This window comes from Eutrigla gurnardus (genome assembly GCF_963514095.1).
Source record: "Eutrigla gurnardus genome assembly, chromosome: 6".
Taxonomy (NCBI): Eukaryota; Metazoa; Chordata; class Actinopteri; order Perciformes; family Triglidae; genus Eutrigla; species Eutrigla gurnardus.
The window spans coordinates 9,418,637-9,442,764 of NC_139920.1; the positions used below are offsets into that span (position 1 = coordinate 9,418,637).

A 24,128-nucleotide genomic window follows, 5' to 3' on the forward strand; every position below is an offset into this window, starting at 1 on the left:
TGCAACCACTGAAATCTGCAGAGAAGATTCTGATTGCATCGCCTCGTATTCAGACTCTGGCAATTCATTCAAGAGAGGCTGAATTAAATCCCTCATCTCAATCTCAATTTGGTCCTGCAGGTCTACCACTTCTGCAGATTCACACCGTGATGACAGAGAGCACTGAACCTCTGTAGAGTCTGTTCTTGTAGATGGGAGGTCCAGATCAAGACTCTTCCAAACGGGACGTGGTGTCAACTTGCTTTTCATTTTCCTCATCAAAGCCTTCATCATGTTGGCGGCGTGACTGACCATTTGGTCGAGTCGGCGAGGGGGTGTGACGTGCGGGATGGATGGAGAGCTTTGATTGGCAGATAGGGCAACATTGACGCTGATTGCGATATCTTTCCCAATCAAGTCTTCCAAGCTCCTGGCACTGTTGCAGTGGAGTTGCTCATCAACATCCAGGACATCTCTGAAAGTCTGTGTGACTTTGTTGCACAGGGTGACCTTGATCTCTTCCTCAGTCGGACTGACATCCCTACTCTGAGGAACATGAATCCCTTCCCTGGCCTCTGCTTCATTCCTGCACCTCACCTCTGACAGGAACGCCGATGACAGAACTCTCACAATGTCCAGAAGCAGCTCTGCCAGACAGATTTTGGTGCTTTGATCTAGATAATCAGATTTCAACACTGCATATTGTTCCTCTGTCAGCCTTTTAAAAAAGGATTCGATCAGCGGGCGAATGCAGGCTGTGATGTCTGGTAGTTCCTTCATGGCACTGTGTTGATGAGTTGTGTGTAGATGCTTGTTGGCTTTCCTCTTCAGGACTTCTCTGACTTTGATGCTTGCTTTGCTTGTATTCATAGACTCTTTGCCACGTCACACCTGACGTCACGGGTTTCATCAAAGCCAGGGCGCTGTCGACATGAAAGGTCCACTGACGTCACGGTCATCAAAGCCAGATTTCGGATGAGCATGGAACACAGAACGCAGCGCAGGTTTGCAGCCGTTGCTGGGCAACGGCGCCACCGACTCGCCACAGCCGATGGAAACTATCGAACGATGATCGTCTGCTGCTTGTGACCGAAGTCAAATGTTTGTGAATGCAAAGCATTTGTTTCCTCTGACTTCTTACAGGAAGCTCTACAGCTCCGTTTACACACAACGGGCCATTATATATCATTTATCTATGACCATTATGATCAATATCGATCTCTGCGCTAGCCTAATTAGCCTACCAAATGTTTCCAGGACTGAAATGTTAACTTTGGATGAAGCCAGAAAGTTCCTGTTTCATTTTGTTGACATACAGTATTAGAGTCAACGGTTTTTACACATGGTGTATGAATCCGAAAATACTGTCAACAGCCACAAAACAATGTTTTTTGGCTGAACATGTATAAAAAAATCAAGCTTACATCTCTGGTCATTTCATTTGACAACTTAATTTCGAAATATGCACCAAATTCTTTGATTGATGCCATTTGCTGGTTTGTTTTAAGTCTATCATCTCGTTAATGTGGATTGTTTTAATGTTGTTTTCAACTTTAAATGAAGGTTAAACAAATGAAATCACATGATTGTTACTGAATTTTAACACCACTTATACATTTAAAGAGAGAGTGAATTTGACAGCATCCACCTGCATCGCTGTCAGCTGAGCTTCATGATGTGGCTAGTTGTATTTTCTGATGCATTTTTGGCACAGGAACTTTTCTGGGGATTAATGAAGTTCAAACTTATGTTATCATAATAGCCGTGTAGCTCTTTTTAGATTAATTTAAATAACTTGGAGACACCTTAACGTTCTCCAGCACCATCAGCAGGTCCAAATAAATCCAACACCAGATTTAGGATCAAGTTCATTGCAAGTTTTCACACAGAAGGAATTGTCCTTGGTGTTTGGTGCAACACTGTATTGTTTTAAAAAAACGGTAACTATGCCCCCTTAAATACTTTCACTGACTGTAGGTCAAGTCTAAGAACAAACCAATGTTTCTATTGTCTCTAATATTATACTACAAGGTACTCTGAAGGAATGTGTTTTGAATGATATTATAGTATTCCTGTTTAACTCAGCCTCGTCAGCAGAGGGCGCTCTAAGCTTTACACTTGACTGGTGATCTGGAGCTGACGCCAGTAGGAGTCACGTGACAAGTGAGTTTAAGTGTACAGAGGAGAGCTCCTGATCTGACCTGAATGTTCCTGTTTCCTACAGGTACTGTGCCATTAACAGTGGAGCCATACTGTCTAAATGGAAAGGATCTATACACTTTTAATTTGAATTAACTGGATCTTGGACGATGTCTTTTTTTAATATAAAATAAACTGTGTGAGGATTTTAACCTTTTTATTATTGCTTCATTATTCTTACTTTGACATTTCCATCCAATTATGCAAAATCAAGCAAACCAGTCAACAACATACATTATTCATTCTTTCAGTATGCCTTCGACCCAAAAACTCCAGCTTTTCATGGTTCTTTGGGCGGCTGTGGATCAGAGGTTTAGCGTTCGAATCCCGGCTCTTCCAGTCTGCATGCTGAAGCAGCCAAGATGCTGAACGCCCTCGGCGTGTGAATGTGTATGAATGAGTTAGCTAACATTAGATCCTGATGTGCAGGCGGCTCCTCTGCCATCAGTATGCATGTGTGTGTGTGTGTGTGTGTGTGTGTGTGTGTGTGTGTGTGTGTGTGTGTGAACGGGTGAAAGTGACTGAATGTAGTGTGAAACATCTTGAGTAGATATGAATGCAGGTCCATCTACCATTTTTCCCTCCATGTCTTCTAACAGCCGAGCAACATTGAAAGCCCCAACGCTACAAAGACACACTTTGTCAAGGGGCGCCTTAGAAGATTTGATGGAAACATCACACCAAACTTTGAGCCTATTTAAAGGCAGAGTAGGACATTTGGAAAAACCACAGAGAATTTGGCATATCACTGAATCAACAAAGTCCCGCCCCCTTCGTTCAGACCTGTTTAAAGCCGCTCCCCCAGAACGCCAAACAAGTGCTCGAGGTCAGCAGAGTGCAATCAGGAAGTAAGGAGTGACAGACAGGCAGGCCGTCCAATTATTTTCTCTGGACAGACTTTTACAGTTTTTACAGTCCTCCCAGATGACATTAAAACAAATGTATGTGGTTACCCACGGACTTCTACTTACATCGTTAGCAGATTTTTCCTCTCTTGCTGGCAGTTCCACATTTCAGATAAGGTGACTGAGACTTTCTCCCTAAATAAAAAAGAAGAGTCTGTACTTTATAGTCCTCACATTTTCAAAAGCTTGGTTTGTTCCTTTAGTTTTAGTGCATTTGAGGGGAGTCATGTTTTTCTTATTAAAATGATAATGATAATAAAAGTGAGATTCAGTAGATCTGCACGGTGCCGTAGTGGTTAGCACTGTCGGGTTCGGATTCATTCTGTGTAGTGTTTGCATGTTCTCCCTGTGTGGGACATCATGTCTCGTTCCATCCACCAACGCCATGTCCCACCACAGACTGTCCAGGAGTTGACTGCTGCTCTGGTCCAGGTCTGGGAGGAGATCCCTCAGGAGACCATCCGTCGTCTCATCAGGAGCATGCCCAGGCGTGCATACAGGCACGTGGAGGCCACACACACTACTGAGGATCATTTTGACATGTCTTGAAAAATCACCACAAAAGTTGGATCAGGCTGCAATCTGATTTTCCACTTTGATTTTCGGTATGATTCTGAATCGAGACCTCCATAAGATGAGGATTTTGATTTCATTAATCATCCTTGTTGTTTTGTTGTCAACGCATTGCACTTTGTAATGAATAAAGATTTCCAACTGGAATATGTTATTCATTGAGAACTAGCATGCAGTGTTTAGGTGTTCCCTTTATTTTTTCGAGCAGTGTATACATCAGCTGCCCTGCTCATGGAATATCGGTATCGGCCATTGAAAACTCATATCAACCACTCATTTTTAGTGTCAAACAATGTGTCAAACAATTCATCAGATTGATCACATTATTACAAATTGATTCTCCCGAGAGTCAATAAATATTAAATAAACAATCAGCCCTTCAGGATGGACAGAGAAATGCCTCCTTTCAGAAAACAAACCTGAGTGGCTGAGAGCAGGGAGGCAGCCTGCAGGCTCAGGGTGCTCTATAGAGCACTATCACACATCCTTCATAGCATCCCTGAGTGAACTACTGTCTGGCCAGGGTCGAATTCTGATGGCACCATGACAGAACACAGCTACACCCTTTCCAACATTTGAATTTCTCTAGTCATTTATGTTGAGACAGGATAGTGACAGACCTTGTCAAGGGCCCTCATACAAGCAACCATTGTACACTGGCAACTTAACAGTTTGAGGAGATTTAATGGCCTCCAAATCTTTTATACACCTCCATAAGTGTTTTCACTTGTTCTGCCTGATTACACTCTTCTCAGGGCTCTGTGTATACAGACATCAGACATCTCCCGTGCTTCACTGACTGTTTTATTGCATCGGTTAGTTGAGTGGGACAACTAAGACCGTGACTAGTCATGCTATTGTATTTTTTATATATTTTAACTTGTCAAACACAGATGCAATTATTCCCATTAACAAAATAAAAGGGAGACAGCAGTAAAATATTGGTTTTGTTGGATGATTTCTTTCCGTGGTGTTCAAGAGTGGAACCATTATCCACAATTTTAAAGTTCTTCCAGCTGTGAGTAGCTAGTAGAAAATTGTGACGATTACAAGCTCATAAATGTTGCATTTTTTTGTATCGAACTGTTTCGAATATACTATATATATAAACCACATGTACCAAAAGCTTTTTAGAATGAGCGTGAGTTATGGAGTCAAAAACACACTTTGAGAAATAGGTCTATAGGGATTTTGGTGACTTGTCATAGCAGGAAAAACACAGGTATTACTGATAAGATTATCCATGGTTCCACTCTTTTCAAGTGTGCCAGTAAACCATGACAGTAGGCTTTGAGGTGAATGGATATTTGTCTGGAAAGTAGACAGGGGCAGTCGAGCTGCAGTCAACATGGAAAGTTTCCAACAGTCTCCACTGTCTAACGCCTGCTGCTGCACGGAGCGCCGGTTACTTGTTTATTCAAAGTCTGTCAATATTGAAAATGACGCACGTTCAAGTTGCACAAACTCTGACATGCAAGCCCTTGGTTCCCCAGCAAAACCTGCCAAGTGTGAAGTAGATCAGATGGACGGTTGTCAAGACATGCAAAGGAAACATTCCTCGATTCATAGTTCGATGATGCTGCTACAGCACCACCTATTGGCCAAATGGCACTAAATTTGACATGGTCACTTAGACATCAGATTGTTTGCTGCCTATGAGAAGAGTCTGTAATATAGGTTAAATGTATTAAGCCTTTCTGACTGATAAAATCCACAACTGGTTAATTATCTTGTATATCAAACTAATAAAATGTCTCCATATAGGTCTGACCACCTGCAGCCCGAACACCTGTGGGTGTTGCAGAGCATCTGGAAAGCTTTGTGTCCTCCACACATCATTCTGTTCAATTGAAGAATACATTTAATGTTTGAACATGAACCTGACCTTTAGAGCAATAGCACATTCAAAACGGAAGAATACTTATTTTCCTAAAGCTGAGATAACAATGTGATTGTATTTTAATCAGTCAGCTGCAACTTCCATCCATCCATCCATTGTCTACCGCTTATCCTGTATTTAGGGTCGCGGGGGGGCTGGAGCCGATCCCAGCTGTCATTGGGCGAAGGCAGGGTACACCCTGGACAGGACGCCAGTCTATCACAGGGCCGACATGTAGAGACAAACAACCATTCACACTCACATTCACACCTACGGGCAATTTAGAGTCATCAATCAACCTATCCCCATCCTGCATGTCTTTGGACTGTGGGAGGAAGCCGGAGAACCCGGAGAGAACCCACGCTTACATGGGGAGAACATGCAAACTCCACACAGAAGGAACCCAGGCTGACCCGGGAATCGAACCCAGGACCCTCTTGCTGTGAGGCAACAGTGCTACCCACTACACCACCGTGCAGCCCACCAGCTGCAACTTCTGGCCCATTATATCAACAGGTTCAAATGTAGGAGATGTTACTAGTTACTTGTTGAGGACTGTCATGTGGTTTCATTATGCCCATATATGGTAAAGTAGATGGTTACTCACAGACGTACTGTTAGATATGTACTTTGTGGTGAGCGAGGCGCAGGTGCAGTGCACAGTTGCATAGTCACGTGCTCACAATCATTTGGCTGAACCTTGACCTTTGACTGGATTGTTATTCTGTAATACAGTCATGTCAGTCAGAGACTTGTATACATCATTTGGATTATGTCACATTTTAATATGTATACTAAGTAAGTGTTTAATAATGTCAATTATATTTTCTTAAATATTTATCCATCAAAACCAGCGCTTATTGGGAAAATCCTTTCGTAAAGCAATAGTCAATATAATAATATTGAGCCATATTAGCCAGCTGTACAATTTTACTATACTGAAATAAACAAATAAACCATGAACCTGTTACAGGCCATCATCATCTGTGGAATTACTGTGGTAACGTTTCTGCATTAAAGCTCTAGTCTACGATTTGAAAGGTTTGAAAAAAGCACTCGGTGTGTTTCTCGGTGTGTTTCCCGGTGTGTCTGGGACTTCCACAACATGTACAAAGCAGTAATAGTGTTTATTACGGCCATGAATGATGACACATTATCGGTGTAAATGCAGCGGGTGCCGGTCGGATTTCTCTCTCACCCCGACTGCAGAACGTCCCCGATCCTAAACTGCTCGGCGATCGCTCGCCACAATCCAGCCAATAGTAGCCATGCGGACCAGATGGCTATTATTGGCTAAAGTTTGGCTCAAGTGAAAAATCGTAGACTACAGCTTTAATAGTGTGTCCTTTAAATGATATCATTTAGTGCTTTTTGTGATTGCATTTCTTTGTTGTGGCACTGGCATCAATGCAACAATACAAACACATTAGGTTGCACTTAAGGAAAGAGTTAGAAAAACAACAAGCTTAGTCAAAACATTTATTACCGGCATTAATCAAAAAATAACTTTCTTCATACAGAAACATCTGCATTATTTGCCATTTCAGAATATGAATGTGGTAAAGTCCAAATAGTACGATCCACCTTTGTAAAGATTGACATGAAAAAGGCTCAATACACTGTAATAGTGTAAAACATGTCAAAAAAACACCATGCCACAACGGGCTCTCACAGCAGAGTGCTAGCTAGGACCAGTGTCTGGGTTTCAGTTTTACTGGAAACTAAAACATGGCAGTTAGTAGAAATGTGCTGACAAAGCAGTTATTTGACCAGTTTCTAATGTGCAAAATGTCTGTCAAGTTCCTTTCCCTCAGTTTGACCAGAAATGTTTCTCCTCTCTGAAATCCTACTCAAATCTTCAGGTTGCGTCCCATTAAATGTTCCTCCAGTTTTTAAAGATGGCCCCTGCTGCATCGAGAGTGCTATCTTGCTGTTTAGAGAAAGACAAATATTGTGGTTTTCAGAGAAATGAGCATCTCGGACAGTAATAATCATTACTGGAGGATTTTGCATGCGGTTTTGGTTCGTAACAGACGGTGTGGTTTTTACCTTAATGAAGCAAAGACGAATATATTTCTCAAACTGCCTCTTGGACTCCTCTCCAACAAACGCTGTGACTGGAATGGCTGCCAGTTTCTATATAGAATATTAATATTAGGAACAATTAAAACTGCAATGTGAGAGCAACTCAAGAGTTAAGTATTGTATATTGTGGGGAACCAAATCAGATTAATTCAAGTTATTCACCTTTTCTTTAATCATCCACTTCACAAACTTGTAGTCGTAGGCGTCGTCATCGGCCATATGCGACAGGTCCTGATCTACAATCAACACAGAGCAGAGGTGAGAACCCGGCAGTGTAGGGTGGGGGTCCAACAGACGGCAAGTTATATATGTAATTACATTGAATTCATACCATGGCATAATGTGATAAGAATGTTCGAATGTCATGAACATCACACAGGCTTTAGGCTACTTGAATCATTAGAGAGGCTTCCTTCAGGCATTGTTACATTTCCTTGTGCACAGTCATTTTTCTGAAGCAAATATTTAAGCAGCAAAACATTTAGCTTCTCAAATAATCAGTGAAGTTGTTCAGCTGTTACTCGTTCATGAATGTGCACAGCACCTCTCAGCTGTGTGCTTGGCAGCAGATGGACAGCTATGATCAGAATCTTAATTTTGCCCCAGATATACCTGCAATCTGTGCATCTCTGATATCTTAATGTCAACATGATACAACAAATTAGTGCTGACAATTATTGATATAGGCCTAATAATTTGAGGTCAGTAACCGTTACAATACTATGTAAAAATAACTACAATTTATGAGCAAGTCCTTTTGATTATTCTAGCTGTGTGCACATCTCTTTTATGCCAAAAAGACTTCCACAAAAGGAAAAGGAAGCAGCAGTGTTTCCTCGCTCTCAGCTCGCCTCCTCTCTCCTCGAGGGGCATTTTAAAAATTGGAAGGTCCTCCATGGGTGACAAGCACCTTTTGGGTTCTGTTTGTTTTGTTTGATATTTTCACACATCCATAAATCAATGAACACTCTTTTTACAGGGTCCCCACTCTTTTCTAGAGATCATTTCTAGGACTGTTTCAGTTCTGACCTAGCTGGTGTGACTGACAGCGATTGTGCAACAAATCTCTCTGTCTAATGAAAAAACATGCTGCCTATGTCTATGAGATCATATCTGTTTTGGGGAGCTCTGATGAACAGTAGTTTATGAACAGTAAAATAGGATCAATTTTCCAGAATACTTGACTTTTTCTCTCATTTTCCATGAATGTGTGGGAACCCTGCTTTATAATATTATATATAGTAAGAGTTTATCCAAGTACAAAGCATAAGCCACAAACTTAACCCTCTAAAAAGAGACATTCAGAATTAAAACGTGAATTTACAAAGTTATAATAAAAGCTTGTTCAATGATTTTGTTCTATATTTGAGAGGTCTAGTAATAGTTTCCCCTGGCAAAACTTGAGTTTGAAGATTTATGAATGTTTGTTATTAAGTTGCGCCCTAAAAATATTTTAATTTTACTTCCACTTATTCCACGCTATTAAAATACGCATTACGTACATTAATGCAAATAGGTGTTGAGGTGCAAATAAACGTTTGGATTCACAGTAAAAATAAAAAACTTTTAATATGAATGCAGAGTGACTTCTTTTGCATATAAACTGATCCAATCTGCTTTACATATCTGGTAATTCTCCCATCACAAAAATAATAGTTTCTCTGTGAGATTCTTAAATCTATTCATTTCCTGGAAGCACATATCCTCAACTAGATTACATTGAGAATGAACTCCCACACTACTTAAGCAACAGCACTGTAGATGCACTAGTGATGTCACTGTGAATGTTCAGTAACTCACTGAGAGAGGAGACGTCCACCAGCATGAAGTAGCCTCCCTCCGGGATGACGGGACTCATACCAGCCTCTTGCAGCATGGCAGCCATGCGGTCCCTCTTGCCCTCAAGTTCTTCTGCCAGTGAGGAGAAGTAGCACTCCGGCTGATCCATCAGCTCAAAGTTGTGCAGCAGGCCTTGTGCCACAGCCTCCTGAGAAGAGAAACAGACAGCTACACGTTTTCAGACTGAAAACAGAATTCCATTATCCGTTGGATTCCCAGGAACATGTGCAAACTCGCCTGTAAAGGTGTCGGGCAGGTGTACAGAGTGTTCTGCATGACGGTCTGAAGATGCCTGATCAAGTGCTCAGGTCCTACAGACCAACCAAGCTAGGAGACAAGAATTTCAAGTACGTGATGCAAGAACTGGCTGCTGAATATCAGATATTGTGTTGTGAATCCACAGAGTTCTTACCTTCCATCCGGTAACACTAAAAGTTTTCCCAGCACTGCCGATAGTGATCGTTCTATCCCACATTCCAGGCAGAGTGGCTACAGGGAAAGAAAACTAGTAAAACTTCAGGAAATTAAAACATATTTTAAGGCCAGTAAAATCTTTTCTGTACAAAGTAAATCCTTTGGTTAGGATGAGGTAGTTTAAGGCTAAATTTACATGACATTTCATAATGAAATCATTATTGTACAATGGAAACACAGAAGTTTGACGATCACTATTCATCATCATTAATAGACTCCTGAATAAACTCTGTTGACTAGTCTGTTTATAGCTACTGAGCTCACTGACTTGCAGTTAACAAGCCGCCCACTACCTTGGCCAGTTGAAACTGGCTAGGGCTAGCATGCGACCAGTTAGCTTGCCAGCCACGGTAGCTCTTTTTCAACTAGTAACTCCAGTTGGCTGAGCGACTTCCTGCTGTGACTGGAGCCTGAAGCAAAGGCTGCTGATTGTTTTAGAGGTTTCCATGCCTGAAGCTGTGTGTAAAGAATGGAGGATCTTCTATTATTTAGAAGATGGATGCTGGCGTTTGGCTCCTATTTACATTTTTTCATAAAGTATATTGAGCGTACCGATTTTGACATGTTGGTGTCCTCTGTAGATGAGCCACTCATAAACCTCATCACTGAAGCACAGAGTGTCGTGTTTAATGCAGAGGTCAGCGATCATCTGCAGCTCATCTCTGGTGAAAACCTGCAGGAGGACAGGAAATACTGAAAGCGCCCGTTTGTCCTGTCACGTCGAGTCAGGGAGCGTTGGCATCTCCCTGACATAACCGCGGATGACTGTGATGCATATTTACCTTCCCAATAGGATTGTTGGGGGTGTTGATGATGATGGCCTTTGTCTTGGAGTTGAATTTACTTGAAAGCTCATCGGGGTCAAGGAACCAGTCGCCGCTTGTGATTGTCTTCTTTCCGTCTTTCTAAAATATTGCAGACGACATTTTGCGTCACGGCTCCTTCAAATCTACCAACATAGTGGAGATGTGCAGCAGGAAGAGGAAGTCCTGTACATGTGGAAGATGTGTGCCATCATCAGCTTTAGGTTCAACTTACAGGGCGTAACGGTATCAACACGGGCTTGGCGCCTGCCATTCGCACCATCGGTACATAGCAGTCGAAGAAAGGTTCTACGATGATGACCTGGAGAAAGAAACATTGCACGAAAGGCATACTGTAAATACTGGGGGCAAGTTTAAGTAAATATGGATTTCCATGAATAGAAACACCACTGGGTGACACAGTGAGGGAGAGAAATGTCCTGACCTCGTCTCCCTCTTCCACCAGTCCTTGCATGGTGCTGAATAAAGAACCGTAGCCTCCGACTGTGACCAGGATTTCTTTGAAGGGGTCAATCTGGCGATGACAGACCTTCCCGTAAACCTGAGAAAGGGCCTTCACCAAAGATGGGTGACCCTTGCAAATCAGCAGAAGACATACATTATAAAAATGACATGCAGTAACCTATTTAACAACATATGCCAAAATATGTATATATTTTAAAAATCTATTTCTTCATATTTGAACTTAAAATCCAATTTCTTGGATCCGTCCATCAATCAATCTGAATCAGAGCTAAAGAAGGCGGTGAGTTCACCTGCTGGTCCTGTTTCACTAGGATATACGTCGAAATATGGAAGATAAATACTCGCTCGAGTTCAAGTGTTCCTGAGTCGGAGCAGCCAGAGTTGTTACTAACTTCAGGCTAACCTTCACTTTCATCATCAGCTGGCTGACTACAAGTAGGGACCTATGATGTGTAAAAATTAAAACGGATTTCATAGGGCAACTTAGCCTTGGCCCAGGTTAACAATGGATGGGTCCGCTGCCACTGAACTAAAACAACCCTGAATTGACAATTTAAAAAAAGCTAGACAGACATCTCCAGACTTACTAGACAGACTGGAGATTAAAAAAAAATCTACCCAAAGAAAAACAGCACAAAATGTCTAAACTAAACGTTCTCAGCCAAAGCTCTAGCTTTTCATTGATGTCAACATTTCTTGTCTCCTAAGCACAGCCAACAATGTGTTTTCCATGCATGCTGTTCATACATATTATCATATTACAAACATTTAGTAAAGACTTCCCACTTCCTTTAAAATGTGTAAATGACAAATCAAATCAAAGTTAAATAGCATCAAGAATGCAGGGCTACTGTACATTACATGCCAGACTTTCTTTGCTCTTGTCTAACATCAGGAAGGTGGCAGGCTTTCATGTATTAGCAGCACGGTGTCAAACAGGAACCTGATCAGAGGGAACTTAGCTTGAGTTGTAGCATTTATTCACTGACAAATAAACTGTACCCAAAATGCACTGCTACATTCACAGCTCTAACATTACTGCTGAGTTCATACTCATAACACATAAGCTCGCTCTCTGGACCAGATACTTGCTGACATTAAACACAATGGTGGAAACCCTGACAGATAATGTCTGTTTAGCTTCACACTGCAGCTGGTGATTATGATGATTCAACATGTTTGTTCATCAGGTTATTGTTGCAGCTTACTAGGCTCCATGGTGAGAGGTTAACGTCACCATGCAGTGGGATCTGGTGCTTGTTGTATCGGAGGAGTTTACGAGTACCTGAGCACAGCATCGATACATGCCTAACAAGGAGTGGTAACATGTACATCCATGCATTTATTCTAAATGACAGCGTAACACTTATCATAAGAACTAATGAGAGTTGTGGTTTGTTTATAGCACCCACGCATGGTGACACACCACTCTGCTGCACAATTATTATTTATGGGTAACACAGAAAGTATCATGTTCAATCCTTCAGAAACACTTTTTTCTTTTCAAATTGATTGATAAGAAATGTTAAAGGAGAGTTCACCCCAAAATACACATCTGTTTCTCTTACTGCCAGTGCTATGTATCAATCTATATTGTTTTGGAGCGAGTTTCATGTTGGTGAAAGATGGTTGAAAGAACATAGTTCTGAAATGAACCTGCTCACAGAAAGGTCTGTGGATTGTCTTGAGTAAGTTCCATTTTATTGGAGAGAAGACAGACATCTCTGCAGCAGGTAGCTCCAAAACCAAGGCAGCTCACACCAAAACAGTCTGGATCGATACATAGCACTACAGGTTTGAAGTAAAATATGGATTTTGGGGTGAACTATATCTTTAAGATATGTGATCTAGCAACGATTCGCTTGCAGCAGTGGACCGTGAGTAGGTGGTTCCAGTGAGTTTATCGGTTCTTACAAAGCCTCTGGTGTACTGGTTCATCCGGTCCACTGAAGCAGCCTCCGCTAGAGCCTCTTTGACGTAAGAAGGTGGAGGGATGTCTGGAAAGCCTTGGCCCAGGTTAACAATGGATGGGTCCGCTGCCACTGAAGTAAAAGCAACCCTGAATTGACAATTTAAAAAAAGCCATTACTAGACAGACAGGAGATTCAAAAAAATATCTACCCAAAGAACACATTTCTAGTAAAAACAGCACAAAATGTCTAAACTAAACGTTCTCAACCAAAGCTCTTGCTATTGATTGATGTCAACATTTCTTGTCTCCTAAGCACAGCCAGCATAGTGTTTTCCATGCATGCTGTTCATACATATTATCATATTACAAACATTTAGTAAAGACTTCCCACTTCCTTTAAAATGTGTAAATGACAAATCAAATCAAAGTTAAATAGCATCAAGAATGTAGGGCTACTCTACGTTCCATGCCAGACTTTCTTTGCTCTTGTCTAACATCAGGAAGGTGGCAGGCTTTCATGTATTAGCAGCACGGTGTCAAACAGGAGCCTGATCAGAGGTCCATGAACAGAACACTTTCCTGCTGTAAGAGATGAATAACTTACCAGACATTCTTGTCCAGTCCCTCGATTCTTTTGGAGTGTGTGTGCCGTGATGCCATTGTCTGCAACACAAAAACGAACTACTTTACACCTAAATAACATCTTAAGTGGCTATTTAAATTGTGTAATACTAACTACCTACTTGCTTGTCCAGCTAGCTGTGTGACAAAAGTAAAAGAAGCAACAACCGTTCAATTTGGTTGCGTCCATGCTAGGACTTTGGTCAGTGGTTTCATAACTGTTGAGGCTCTGTCAGTGCATTCTTTGAATGCACCATCCAAGCATTTAATAACAAAGCTACGGCCTCACTGCACTGCACTCAATATGCTTTAAAAAGTAGTGGAACTCATATAGATACCACCTCTCCACCCTAGCACCTAAAACTTTTTTAAAACTTTAATTAGTTCATCACGAACAGCATTTCCAGAGTGTTTATCTTCCGTATGGTGATGTATTTCTGAGTGAAACAGGACAGACAAATATTGTTGGGAGGAACCTGATTTTATTGTTGAAAAGATTATATCTCGACCTTCTCCAGCTCTCTGCAGCACCTCAGTTTCATATTGATTGATGGATGGATGGATGTCATGATGTTATTGGGTGAAATTGGTTGCTACTAGCTGATGTAACAATGTGTTATATTTTTGCATTAACATTTAGGATTTTGATATAAAACTACAAAGAAATTGTAAAAATTTTATATTTGCATTCATTTTTCTGCATAAGTAGTTAAATGGGTGCATAATATGTATTGGGATGCGATCTAAAAGGGTTAAAAAGGCATTTCAGCTTGACTTTTAAGTGGACTTACCTGTGAAGTGCAAAATCTTCTGCAGTTTAAGTTGGCTGAATAACGTGCAAACTTGGAGCAATTCAGGACTTGTCGTGCTAAATTCATACTGCACAAAGAGAAAAAAGATGAATGTTGTTCCGGTCATCTTGTCTCCTGTGACAACCTCTACATACATGCTCCTGTCACACTGGTCTATGTTGCTCTGTGTTCATCTACTTGCAGTGCTGGGAAGGTCCATGCTACTGGCATACTGGCGGATCTGTGGAGGCCAGATCTGACTAATACAGTGTATGACATATCTGTTTCGACATGCATTTGAAGGAAAATCCTGACTGATGCTTAGGTCAGTTTGAACTGTGGAACTGGAAATTGAACGCCGACGACGAACAAGGAGAGGGCACCGGAAAATAACAAATATATTAAGTTAAACAGTACCCTGACAAGATATAAAATAACTTTTTTTTCAACAGTATCAATTATTATTAGCGTGTCTTATCTATAACAGTTATCCGTTTTAATCGTTTCAATATGTTTGGGTTAAGTAGTGTTTTTACCCCCAACAAACAAACAAGAATGTATATAAAGGGGTAATTTTATGCTTCGGGAAATAGTGAACAGTTTTTCCTCCAGTATTAAAATGTCATTCAAAAATACATAACAGCAACAGCAGATGGAGCAAGTGTGCTCCACAATAATCCTGCGGTCTGTTGACACAGTTTCGGCCCTTTCCACGTTCCCTTCTGCTAAACTGAACTCTCGGAGAGTCCTCAGAAGATGTTTGTTGGGCCTCTGTAACGTTACTACGGTAAACACCACAGCGCGCTCCCGTTACACGCCGCCCGTCAGAGACGTTAGCTAGCATATTATGTTAGCTAGCTTTAGCCGACAGTGGCAACGTTATGTTATGGCTGTCCAACGAGACGGCACCTGCGTTAGCTTGACATGAAACACGGTGATAACAGGCGCTATTATCGTCACAGGCGCTATCAGCGCTGCTTTAAGCAAGGCTTACCATGTAGCGATAGACGTAAAGTCACCAACAGGACAGCGACCACTACTTACTTGTCGTGACACCGTGTAGCCCACACAGAGCTCCAGCGGTCAGGAGGAGGAGACGTGCCAGACTGCTGGAGCAACGGTGCTGCGTTCGAGGTCTCGGACATTGGCATTATTTACATGACGATGGACATGAACTGAGGATGCAAATATGGGTTATATTAAAAAAAATAGAGTACTTGGCTTATATTGTTGTGCGTATTTACTCTTCAACATTGGCTGACTATTTCTTCATGATGGTTAAATCAACAAAAGGACAATAAATAATAAAGGTCTGACATTAATTAATTTATATTCATTTTATTTTTTCAGAGCATTAGTTGTTGACTTTTAGTTGTTGAGACAATTCTACAAAGGCCTCTTATATTCCATCACCACGGTGGGACAGGGGTCATAGTAGTGGACTTTACACGGTAACAGTGAAGGCAGCATCGTCCCGAGGAGGATCATCAGTAGCTGGATGGACGGACCTCTGTACACTGAACAAAGCTAATTCTGTAATTCTGCCATCAAGCTGTGCGTCATTACAAGGTAAAGCAATACGTTTCAGCCTCCCCCACAGACATTATATTTATACAGTCCCTGACATACACAACAGGTAATGATGGCAGAAACGTTTCACAAAATTGTGTCCAAGTGTGTCCACATTTCCTCCGTGTTGAAGATAACAGCTGATCAGCGCAAAACAAAGGTTACTACAGTTTCAAGTTGGAAAAGTATGCAAAAAACCCTAACCTCATTGATTGAAATGGGATAGACCTCTAAGCCAGAGATCTTCAACAGGGGGTCCGCGACCCCTAGGGGGTCTGCAGAGTTACTGCGAGGCGTACCCGCAATTATTTGATCCCAAACTTTTTTTTTTGTCCAAAAATTAAAGTATGTCGAAAAATACACATTAACACGAATACAACCTATAATAAGCAAATATAAATCTTCCTATTTGTCAAATGTTATGTTGTAAAATTGTGATGTAGAAATGCCAATATAGAATTAAAATGTGTTCTATAAATATGTGAATCTGTCAACAATTATTATTTAATGGCTTAGCATTGTATACATACATCATTACAAAGTACTTTGAGGCATGGCACTATAAGCTGCAATACACATTATTATTGGACTATAATAAACAACACAATTTTTTATATGTAGGGGGTCCCTCCACTGTGTCACTTTCAGCCATGGGGGCCAAGACCTCTGCTCTAAGCAAAACACTACGACTGTTGAAGCACAACAAGAAGCCCAAAATGACCAGACGGACCACCAGTGAAGTCAATACGTACAAGTCTCTGACTTCAAGCTTGAGAGATTGCCCTTATGTGTGTGTCCTTGACTTAAAGTAAGTGTGATGGCGAGAGCAGATTTCTCCCCGTTAGCAGAGAGTTCTCCCGTCTTCAACACATATTGTGTGCATCAGTGTCTACAGTGTGTACTTTAGTCGAGCAGGGTCAAAACCTGAACACGTCACTGTTGCCTGGCCGACCTTGGCTGCTTTTCTCCTAGGAGTGTTGCTGCGATTCCAGGAGCACGAAGTAGTCATAAGTGGAGCCATCAAAGGGATGTTCAGGTCCCAGTCCAGCTGGTCCTAAGAAGAGGTAAGGGACAGCTATCACAAGAGTTTCATCAATACGTGCAAACATATACAGATCAGTCAGAGCCGATTAATCAATCAGCCCATGGGCGACTTGATAATCTATTAATTGTATCCTTTAAGCAACCATAATCATAATTCACAGGTTCCAGTTTTTCAAATGAGACTATTAGCGCCTTCCTGAATATTTTGTGGTTTTAGACTGTGGGTCAGACCAAAAAGGGAGTCTGTAGGAATACGATTGTGATGTCATTTTCTTTTTACTATTTTTTTAAATGTTCAGACCAAACGATGAATTGAGAAATTATAAGACAGATGAATCGATAATGAAAATAATCCTTTGCTACAGCTCTAGTATCAATGGTAGAAGCATGAGGACAACAGAAGGACAGAAAAGTACATATGTGTAGAAGTACACCGTGTTGTTGAGATAATGAGTTGGACAACAGCCCTGAAGGCTCTGCTCATGAATTAGCTGATTAATCATAATTCACAATTATTAATCCAAGAGTGCTCAGTGCAGTGAAGCAGTGGAAATAGGATGAGGCTTACTTAAAGTCTGACTTTTACTTGTTGGAAATCCCCTGTACCTCCTTTTCTTATCAATCAAATTGGGAAAAAGGAAATGTTCTCTGAAAGAGTCATTAGATGACATTTGTTCTAAATGTCAAACATTCATGGTTAATTTCCACAACTTACAAACAGCACCTTAACTCACAACGGAGTGGTTGTTTAATCGTAATGCTTATAAGGAAAACACACTTTAGAGTGTTTTTCTGACATAAATGTGTTGATAGCAGTGAACATGAAAACATACACCTAATTGCCAGTAAGAGCCCGATTAACCACCCCCGATGAACCATCTTCACTGTTTAGTTTAGACACAAAGTTCAGCAGCAACATTGTGGGAGGATGACATCAATGCTGGAACAGTCACAGCTGCACAGAAGAAGCACACACATCTATTCTGGGTGTGTGTACTTTGTCCTTTTAGAAGTATTTAGAAGATGAGTCTGCACAGTCTCAGATGAATCGATTTGTTACAATGAATAAACAATGAACAGTCGGTGTGAGAGTTACAGTTGTCAGGCTCTGATCTGCTAATATGTTGATATGCTCGTGTTTATGTAACCTGTAGTAAATATAGATAGATAGAATTATCAGTGAAAAAAAATTGCATGACTTGTTGTACAGCAATTCAGGAAGGTCTGATGGTGAAAGCTTTGTCAGTCTGTCAATGGTGAAAAGCGCAGGTGTTGTCTTTATTGAGAGAACAATGCTTTACCCTTTTATAATGCATAGTTATAGATGCATATATATATATATATATATATATATATATATATATATATATATATATATATATAGATGTATTAGTGTGTGTTTGTCTTATTGTAACTAGAAAATGTATTTCCTGCGGAAATACGTGGAAATGCTTTATTGCTGAAGCAACACTGAAAACAAAGCTGAATATTTGAAGAAAATATTAAAAAAGCAGAATATTTCAAGAGAATATTCAAAAAGCTGAATAAGTGCAAAAGTATGAAAAAGCTGAATATTTGAAGAGAATATTAAAAAAAGCTGAATATGCAAAAAGTTTGAAAATCTGAATAGCTGAAGAGAATATTAAAAAAGCTGAATATGTGAAAAGTATGAAAAAGCTGAATGCAAAATTATGAAAAAAGCTCAATATTTGAAAATAATATTAACAAAGCTTAATATCTGCAAATGTATGAAATAAGCTAAATAGCTGAACAAATATGAAAAACCTGAATATTTGAAAAGAATATGAAAGGGAAAAAAATGTTGAAGACACGTTGAAATGTCCTTAAAGAGCTGAACATTTTAATATTTGAATGTTCTTTTTGTTTGTAGTATTAGTAGGGTACTAATAGAAGTAGTAGGAGTAGTATCAGTAGTAGTAGTAGTAGTAGCAGTAATACTAGTAGTATTAGTAAAAGTAGTATTAGTAGTAGCAGTAGTATTAGCAGTAGTACTAGTAATATTAGTACAAGTATTAGTAGTATTAATAGTAGCAGTAGTATTAGCAGTAGTACTAGTAATATTAGTACAAGTATTAGTAGTATTAATAGTAGCAGTAGTATTAGCAGTAGTACTAGTAATATTAGTACAAGTATTAGTAGTATTAGTAGTAGTAGAAGTAGAAGTACTAGTAGTAGTAGTCCTAGTACTATTACAAGTAGTGGAGGTAGTATTAGTAGTAAACTAGAAGTAGTACTAGTACTAGTACAAGTACAAGTAGTGGACATGGTATCAGTAGTAGGCTAGTAGCAAAAGGAGTAGTAGTACGAGTAAAAGTTCAAGTAGTGGACGTAGTATCAGTAGTAGAAGTAGTAGTAGTAGTAGTAGTACTACTACAAGTAGTGGAGGTAGTATCAGTAGTAGGCTAGTAGTAGTAGTAGTAGTACTATTACAAGTAGTGGACATAGTATCAGTAGTAGTAGTAGTACTACTACAAGTAGTGGAGGAAGTATCAGTAGTAGGCTAGTAGTAGAAGTATTAGAAGTAGTATCAGTAGTAGGCTAGTAGTAGAAGTAGTAGTAGTAGTAGTAGTACTAGTACTACTACAAGTAGTGGAGGTAGTATCAGTAGTAGGCTAGTAGTAGTAGTATTAGTAGTAGTACTATTACAAGTAGTGGACATAGTATCAGTAGTAGGCTAGTAGTAGAAGTAGTAGTAGTAGTAGTCAGACAGACAGAGAGTGAGACAGAGAGAGATAGACAGACTTGTGTATACATTTTAAAGTTTAAATGGAGTTTCTAGGTGAAAGTATACCTGAGCAGAAGATGTTTGACAAAAAAAACTACAAATCCCACTGACTGCCCCTGTCTGCCGCTCCTGTCCGCCAATCAGAGCACACCTGCTGTCACTTCTAAAGATCAGAGCCACAGAGATCAAAGCCATCTACGCGCCTGTGTAACTGTCTAGAGCCTGTCTCTATTCCTCCATTTCGGCTTTGCGGAGGGTCCGAACAAAAGCTTCTCACGCTCACACCGAAACTCGTATCGCCAAAATTTCCGCACCGTTAGCGCTACAAGACTCTGCTGAAGACACTGATCACTTTTATTTTTTCCTAGTCTCAGAAATGTGGACACTAGGGCGAGTTAGAAATGCTGCTCATTTCAGGTTTCTTTGAAAATCTGTTTCTCAATTAGTATTGTAAGTCAATGGGGAGAAAACCCGACGTGGCCGCGCTTAGAGGTTGCTAGTTCAAATTCTGTAAATCTCACAGAGTTTTTGATCACATTGTGAGAGACAGGACAAGTTTGTCTACAAAATTGGAAAATATCACCTCTGTAGACTGAAAATTGTGGCCGGGAGGAGTTTGGAAAGAAAAAAAAGCTGAAGTGTCTTGGGCTGTTCTCACACTCTAAGCGATGATGTCACCCACTCTAGCACGCGCAATACACACCCATTATAAACTCTGATGAGGTCTGAAAAAACCATAAAACATAAACTGTGATTATAGAAAAACTGTAAAAGATATCAAAAAACTGAATAAGAATTGAATAGTTCAAAGTCTTGTAGGTTGTTTAAAGTTTAAATCGAGTCTGTAGGTGGAAGTATGTGAAACTAGTCGGAGTTCAAAGATGAGGATGTTAAAGAGGTTTTTAGGCTGATCTCCATAGGAATGCATTGAAAAAAAAATATGGAAAAGGCTGAATATATGAAAAAGTATGAAAGGCAGAAAAAAGGTTGAAAATCAGCACAAAAGAGCTGAAAAAGCTGAACATTTTGATAGTTGAATGGTTTTTGTAGCTGAAAGTATGCAGAAGCTAGAGACGGCCAAAAAACGTACGGAAGAAGAATAATAAACAAAATGGCCGAACAGGATAACATAGGTTGGAAATGCTTGAAAGCATTTCCACCAATAATAAAGATTAGGATAACATAGGTTGGAAAGCATTTCCACCAATAATAAAGATTAGGATAACATAGGTTGGAAATGCTTTAAAGCATTTCCACCAATCAGGTATTGCTCATGTGGCTCCCCTGTATATTCACACCTAAGTAGAATGCAAAGGGATGAATGACATGTTGCCCCAGTGAAATGGGATATTTGAGCAGCGTACAGTTACATTATAAATGTGCTTAATATGAGAAAAGTGATGACAGAGCCAGCAGAGTTTACGGGGGGACTGGAGGGGCGGTGCTACACTTCTGCAATGTCACAGTCTCATGCCGAAAAGCGCCCTAAATATTAAAATATGCTTGCTTATTGACCATCATACACCATGTGCGTAATCGCCATGAGCACACGCCCTCCTCCGATATATATAAGAAATTCTGTAGATTCAGTTTCATTCTCAGGAAACTGCACCATTTTCAGGAACTTGTGTAGGATTGCACACGGGAGTGGGGTCAGAAGATTGCCAACCAGGTTACATGAGATATATGTGTATATGGGAACAGCAGTGGGAAGCTACAGAATGATTTAAAAACATGATAATCATAATGGTGGACCCGCCCTTTAAAGACAAGCTGAAATGAAAAACGTGATTTTAACCGCACGTACTTAAATCAGCTAGTACCAACGAGAGAGAGAAGGTGGTGAGCTAATCTTTTGAATCATCAAATTCCTCCCGACCTTATGTCCTGCCTGTGTTTCCTTGTTTCCTGTTTTACTGGGAAATAAGATTGTCTGTATGCCAGTCAATCTGAATGAACAAGGAGACAGGTGAATGATGATTCATGGTTGTGGTTGTACCCAAGAAAAAAGTGGACCGTGTATATACTGTATATACTGCATATACTGTATATATACAGTATATATTAAAAAAATGTGTGAAATGTTAACATAAAACAAATACAATTCTGGTAGACTTACTAAATAGTTGGAAATATTATATTATATCGACACAAGCTGAAGATTCCGTGCCATTCACACCCATTATAACATCTGAAACTTCACCAAACTCAAACTGCGATATCGGGAAAACCGTATGGACCATCGACATGAATGTTTGACCCAATAAAGTCCACAGTCTTGTGAACGTTTTAAATGTTTAATCACGTTTGGAAGTTAAAGTATGGCGAACTTTTGGGGTGCTGAAGTCGATGAAAAACCAAAAAAACAATGTACACATGTTTAAGGGCAGCGGTTACTATGACAACCTGAAAGTTATTTTCTTTTTTTTTCATTTTGGAATGTACAATGTGCTTTGATGTCTTGATGTCTTTGATGACTGGTGACATCACGTGACCCTGGACTGTATAAATACAAGCAGCGACCAGAACTCATCGTGGAGTTTTTGGAGTTTGGAGAGAGAGAGAGCTTTAGAGAGATAGTGATTGAGAGTGAATAGATAGTGATATTTTGAACTTTTTGCAACTTTGTGAGAGGAACGAAATTTCATCTACGTTCAAACAGATAGTGACAGAACTTTTACATCTGGAGCGGGCTGTCTCCACCAGTCTGCTCTTCTCGTCCATCTGTTCATCGGCGAAAGCCAGTTTACATTGTACCGTCTTGTAAACTATCATTCCTGCAGCCAAGATGCAGCAGGGAAACAGCAGGACTCGTGTCCAACTGACCCCTCAGGAGACCATCAACCAGCTGCGTGAGCAACTGCGTGAGCAGAAGCGAATCAACGCTGAAGAGTACGGCATTAGGATGGGGCTCACTGAGGAGCTCAAACGGCAAAAGACCCTGAAGGAAATGCACATCAATTGGGGCAAGGCCATCCGTGGCGAACTGGAGATGCTCAAGAAGGCAAGTGAGCCAGAGACTCTGAATAAAATGGAGATCGCCTCTGCAGTCCATTGCACCGTGAAGATAAAGAAGAAGAAAGATCTTCAGAGGGAGCATGAGGACCTCAAGGTGTCTCATTTATTCCTCCAGGAAAAGTTTGAACAGCAGGAGAAGGCTATCCAGAGCCTCAGGCAGGAGAACTTTGAAAAGGAGGAGGAATTGGAGTACTTGAAAGTACAGGCCTCAATCAACCTGGAGACAGCCATTAATCTCCAGGCTGAGGTGAAGGTCGCCCAAGGCCTCAGAGATCAACTAGTTCATCTGCAAGAAGAGCTTGATCAGAGTACTCTGCGCCATGACCTCGCGAAAGAGGCCCTGATAAAACAAGCCTCCGCCAACCAGCAGTTGGTAAATGACCTCCAGACCGCCACGGAGGACAACAAGGACCTCCAAGCTGATTTATCTGAAAAGACCCTGGACCAGGAGCTGGCGAAGGAGGCCCTGATAAAACAGGTCTCCACCAACCATCAGCTATCAAATGACCTCCAGACTGCTGAGGAGGACAACAAAGACCTCCGAGCTGAATTCGTTCAGCTAAAGGCAGATCTCCAGGAGAGGACCCTAGACCAGGAGCTGGCGAAGGAGGCCCTGATAAAACAGGTCTCAACCAACCAGCAGCTCTCAGATGACCTCCAGACTGCTGAGGAGGACAACAAGGACCTCCGAGCTGAATTATCTCAGCTAAAGGCAGAACTCCAGCAGAGGACCCAGGAGCTGGCGAAGGAACCAGAAGACATCGAGGCTGTGAATGGTGCTGATCTTCAGGGAGCTGAGGAGCTGCACCAGAACTCACCCGACCAACTGGTGACTGAGCTCCAGGTCGAAAGCCTCGAGCAGAGTCTTCCTTGTGTGGAGCTGCCAGAGGAGGTGCAGCCCCCCAAGAAGAAGAAATCTCTTTTCAAGAGGTTCCGACACAGCATCGGTCTGCGCAAAAGGCGTTGAACTGGTGCTGTGTCCTAATTTGGCCCTAAATTTATAATTCGGAAAATAATATATGCTGTAAAAAAATACAGCTATATATTATTGTAAAAAAAAAGGGCGGCACAGTGAATTGTACTGTGTCGTGTGGGTTTTCTCCGGGAGCGCCGGTTTCCCCCCACTAGAAAAAAAACAATTTGGCCCCAAATTAAATATCTCCTCATCCCCTCCCATATTACCCCCTCCCCTGTGGGTGCTCCGG

At 40.9% G+C, this 24,128-nt stretch overlaps 1 protein-coding gene across 2 annotated transcripts; it reads right to left on the minus strand.

Moving 5' to 3' along the window:
• Window positions 1–7,000: 7,000 nt before the first annotated feature.
• LOC311014964 (kynurenine--oxoglutarate transaminase 3-like) lies at window positions 7,001–15,671 on the minus strand. 2 transcript variants are annotated; one of them, XM_084011937.1, is made up of 14 exons: window positions 15,591–15,671; window positions 14,547–14,634; window positions 13,739–13,797; window positions 13,137–13,281; window positions 11,182–11,331; window positions 10,972–11,058; window positions 10,716–10,838; window positions 10,486–10,606; window positions 9,872–9,948; window positions 9,697–9,786; window positions 9,421–9,607; window positions 7,783–7,856; window positions 7,585–7,671; window positions 7,001–7,465 (listed from the first exon to the last, which is right to left on the minus strand). In XM_084011937.1, exons 2-14 carry the CDS (start codon window positions 14,631–14,633, stop codon window positions 7,409–7,411), a joined length of 1,344 nt encoding a protein of 447 aa, XP_083868063.1. In that variant the 5' UTR covers window position 14,634; window positions 15,591–15,671; the 3' UTR covers window positions 7,001–7,408. The 2 variants fall into 2 exon arrangements, with proteins under 2 accessions (XP_083868063.1, XP_083868064.1); XM_084011938.1 differs by having other exon boundaries at window positions 15,541–15,639.
• Between the last annotated feature and the right edge of the window lie 8,457 nt (window positions 15,672–24,128).

Coding starts and splice junctions, on each gene's coding strand:
- LOC311014964 (XM_084011937.1), bottom strand. CDS start 14,633: ATGAATTTAGCACGACAAGTCCTGAATTGCTCCAAGTTTGCACGTTAT. Junction 9,608..9,696: donor CCTGCCCGACACCTTTACAG/GCGAGTTTGCAC, acceptor TTCTCTTCTCAG/GAGGCTGTGGCACAAGGCCT. Junction 7,466..7,584: donor TTCGTCTTTGCTTCATTAAG/GTAAAAACCACA, acceptor TTCTCTAAACAG/CAAGATAGCACTCTCGATGC.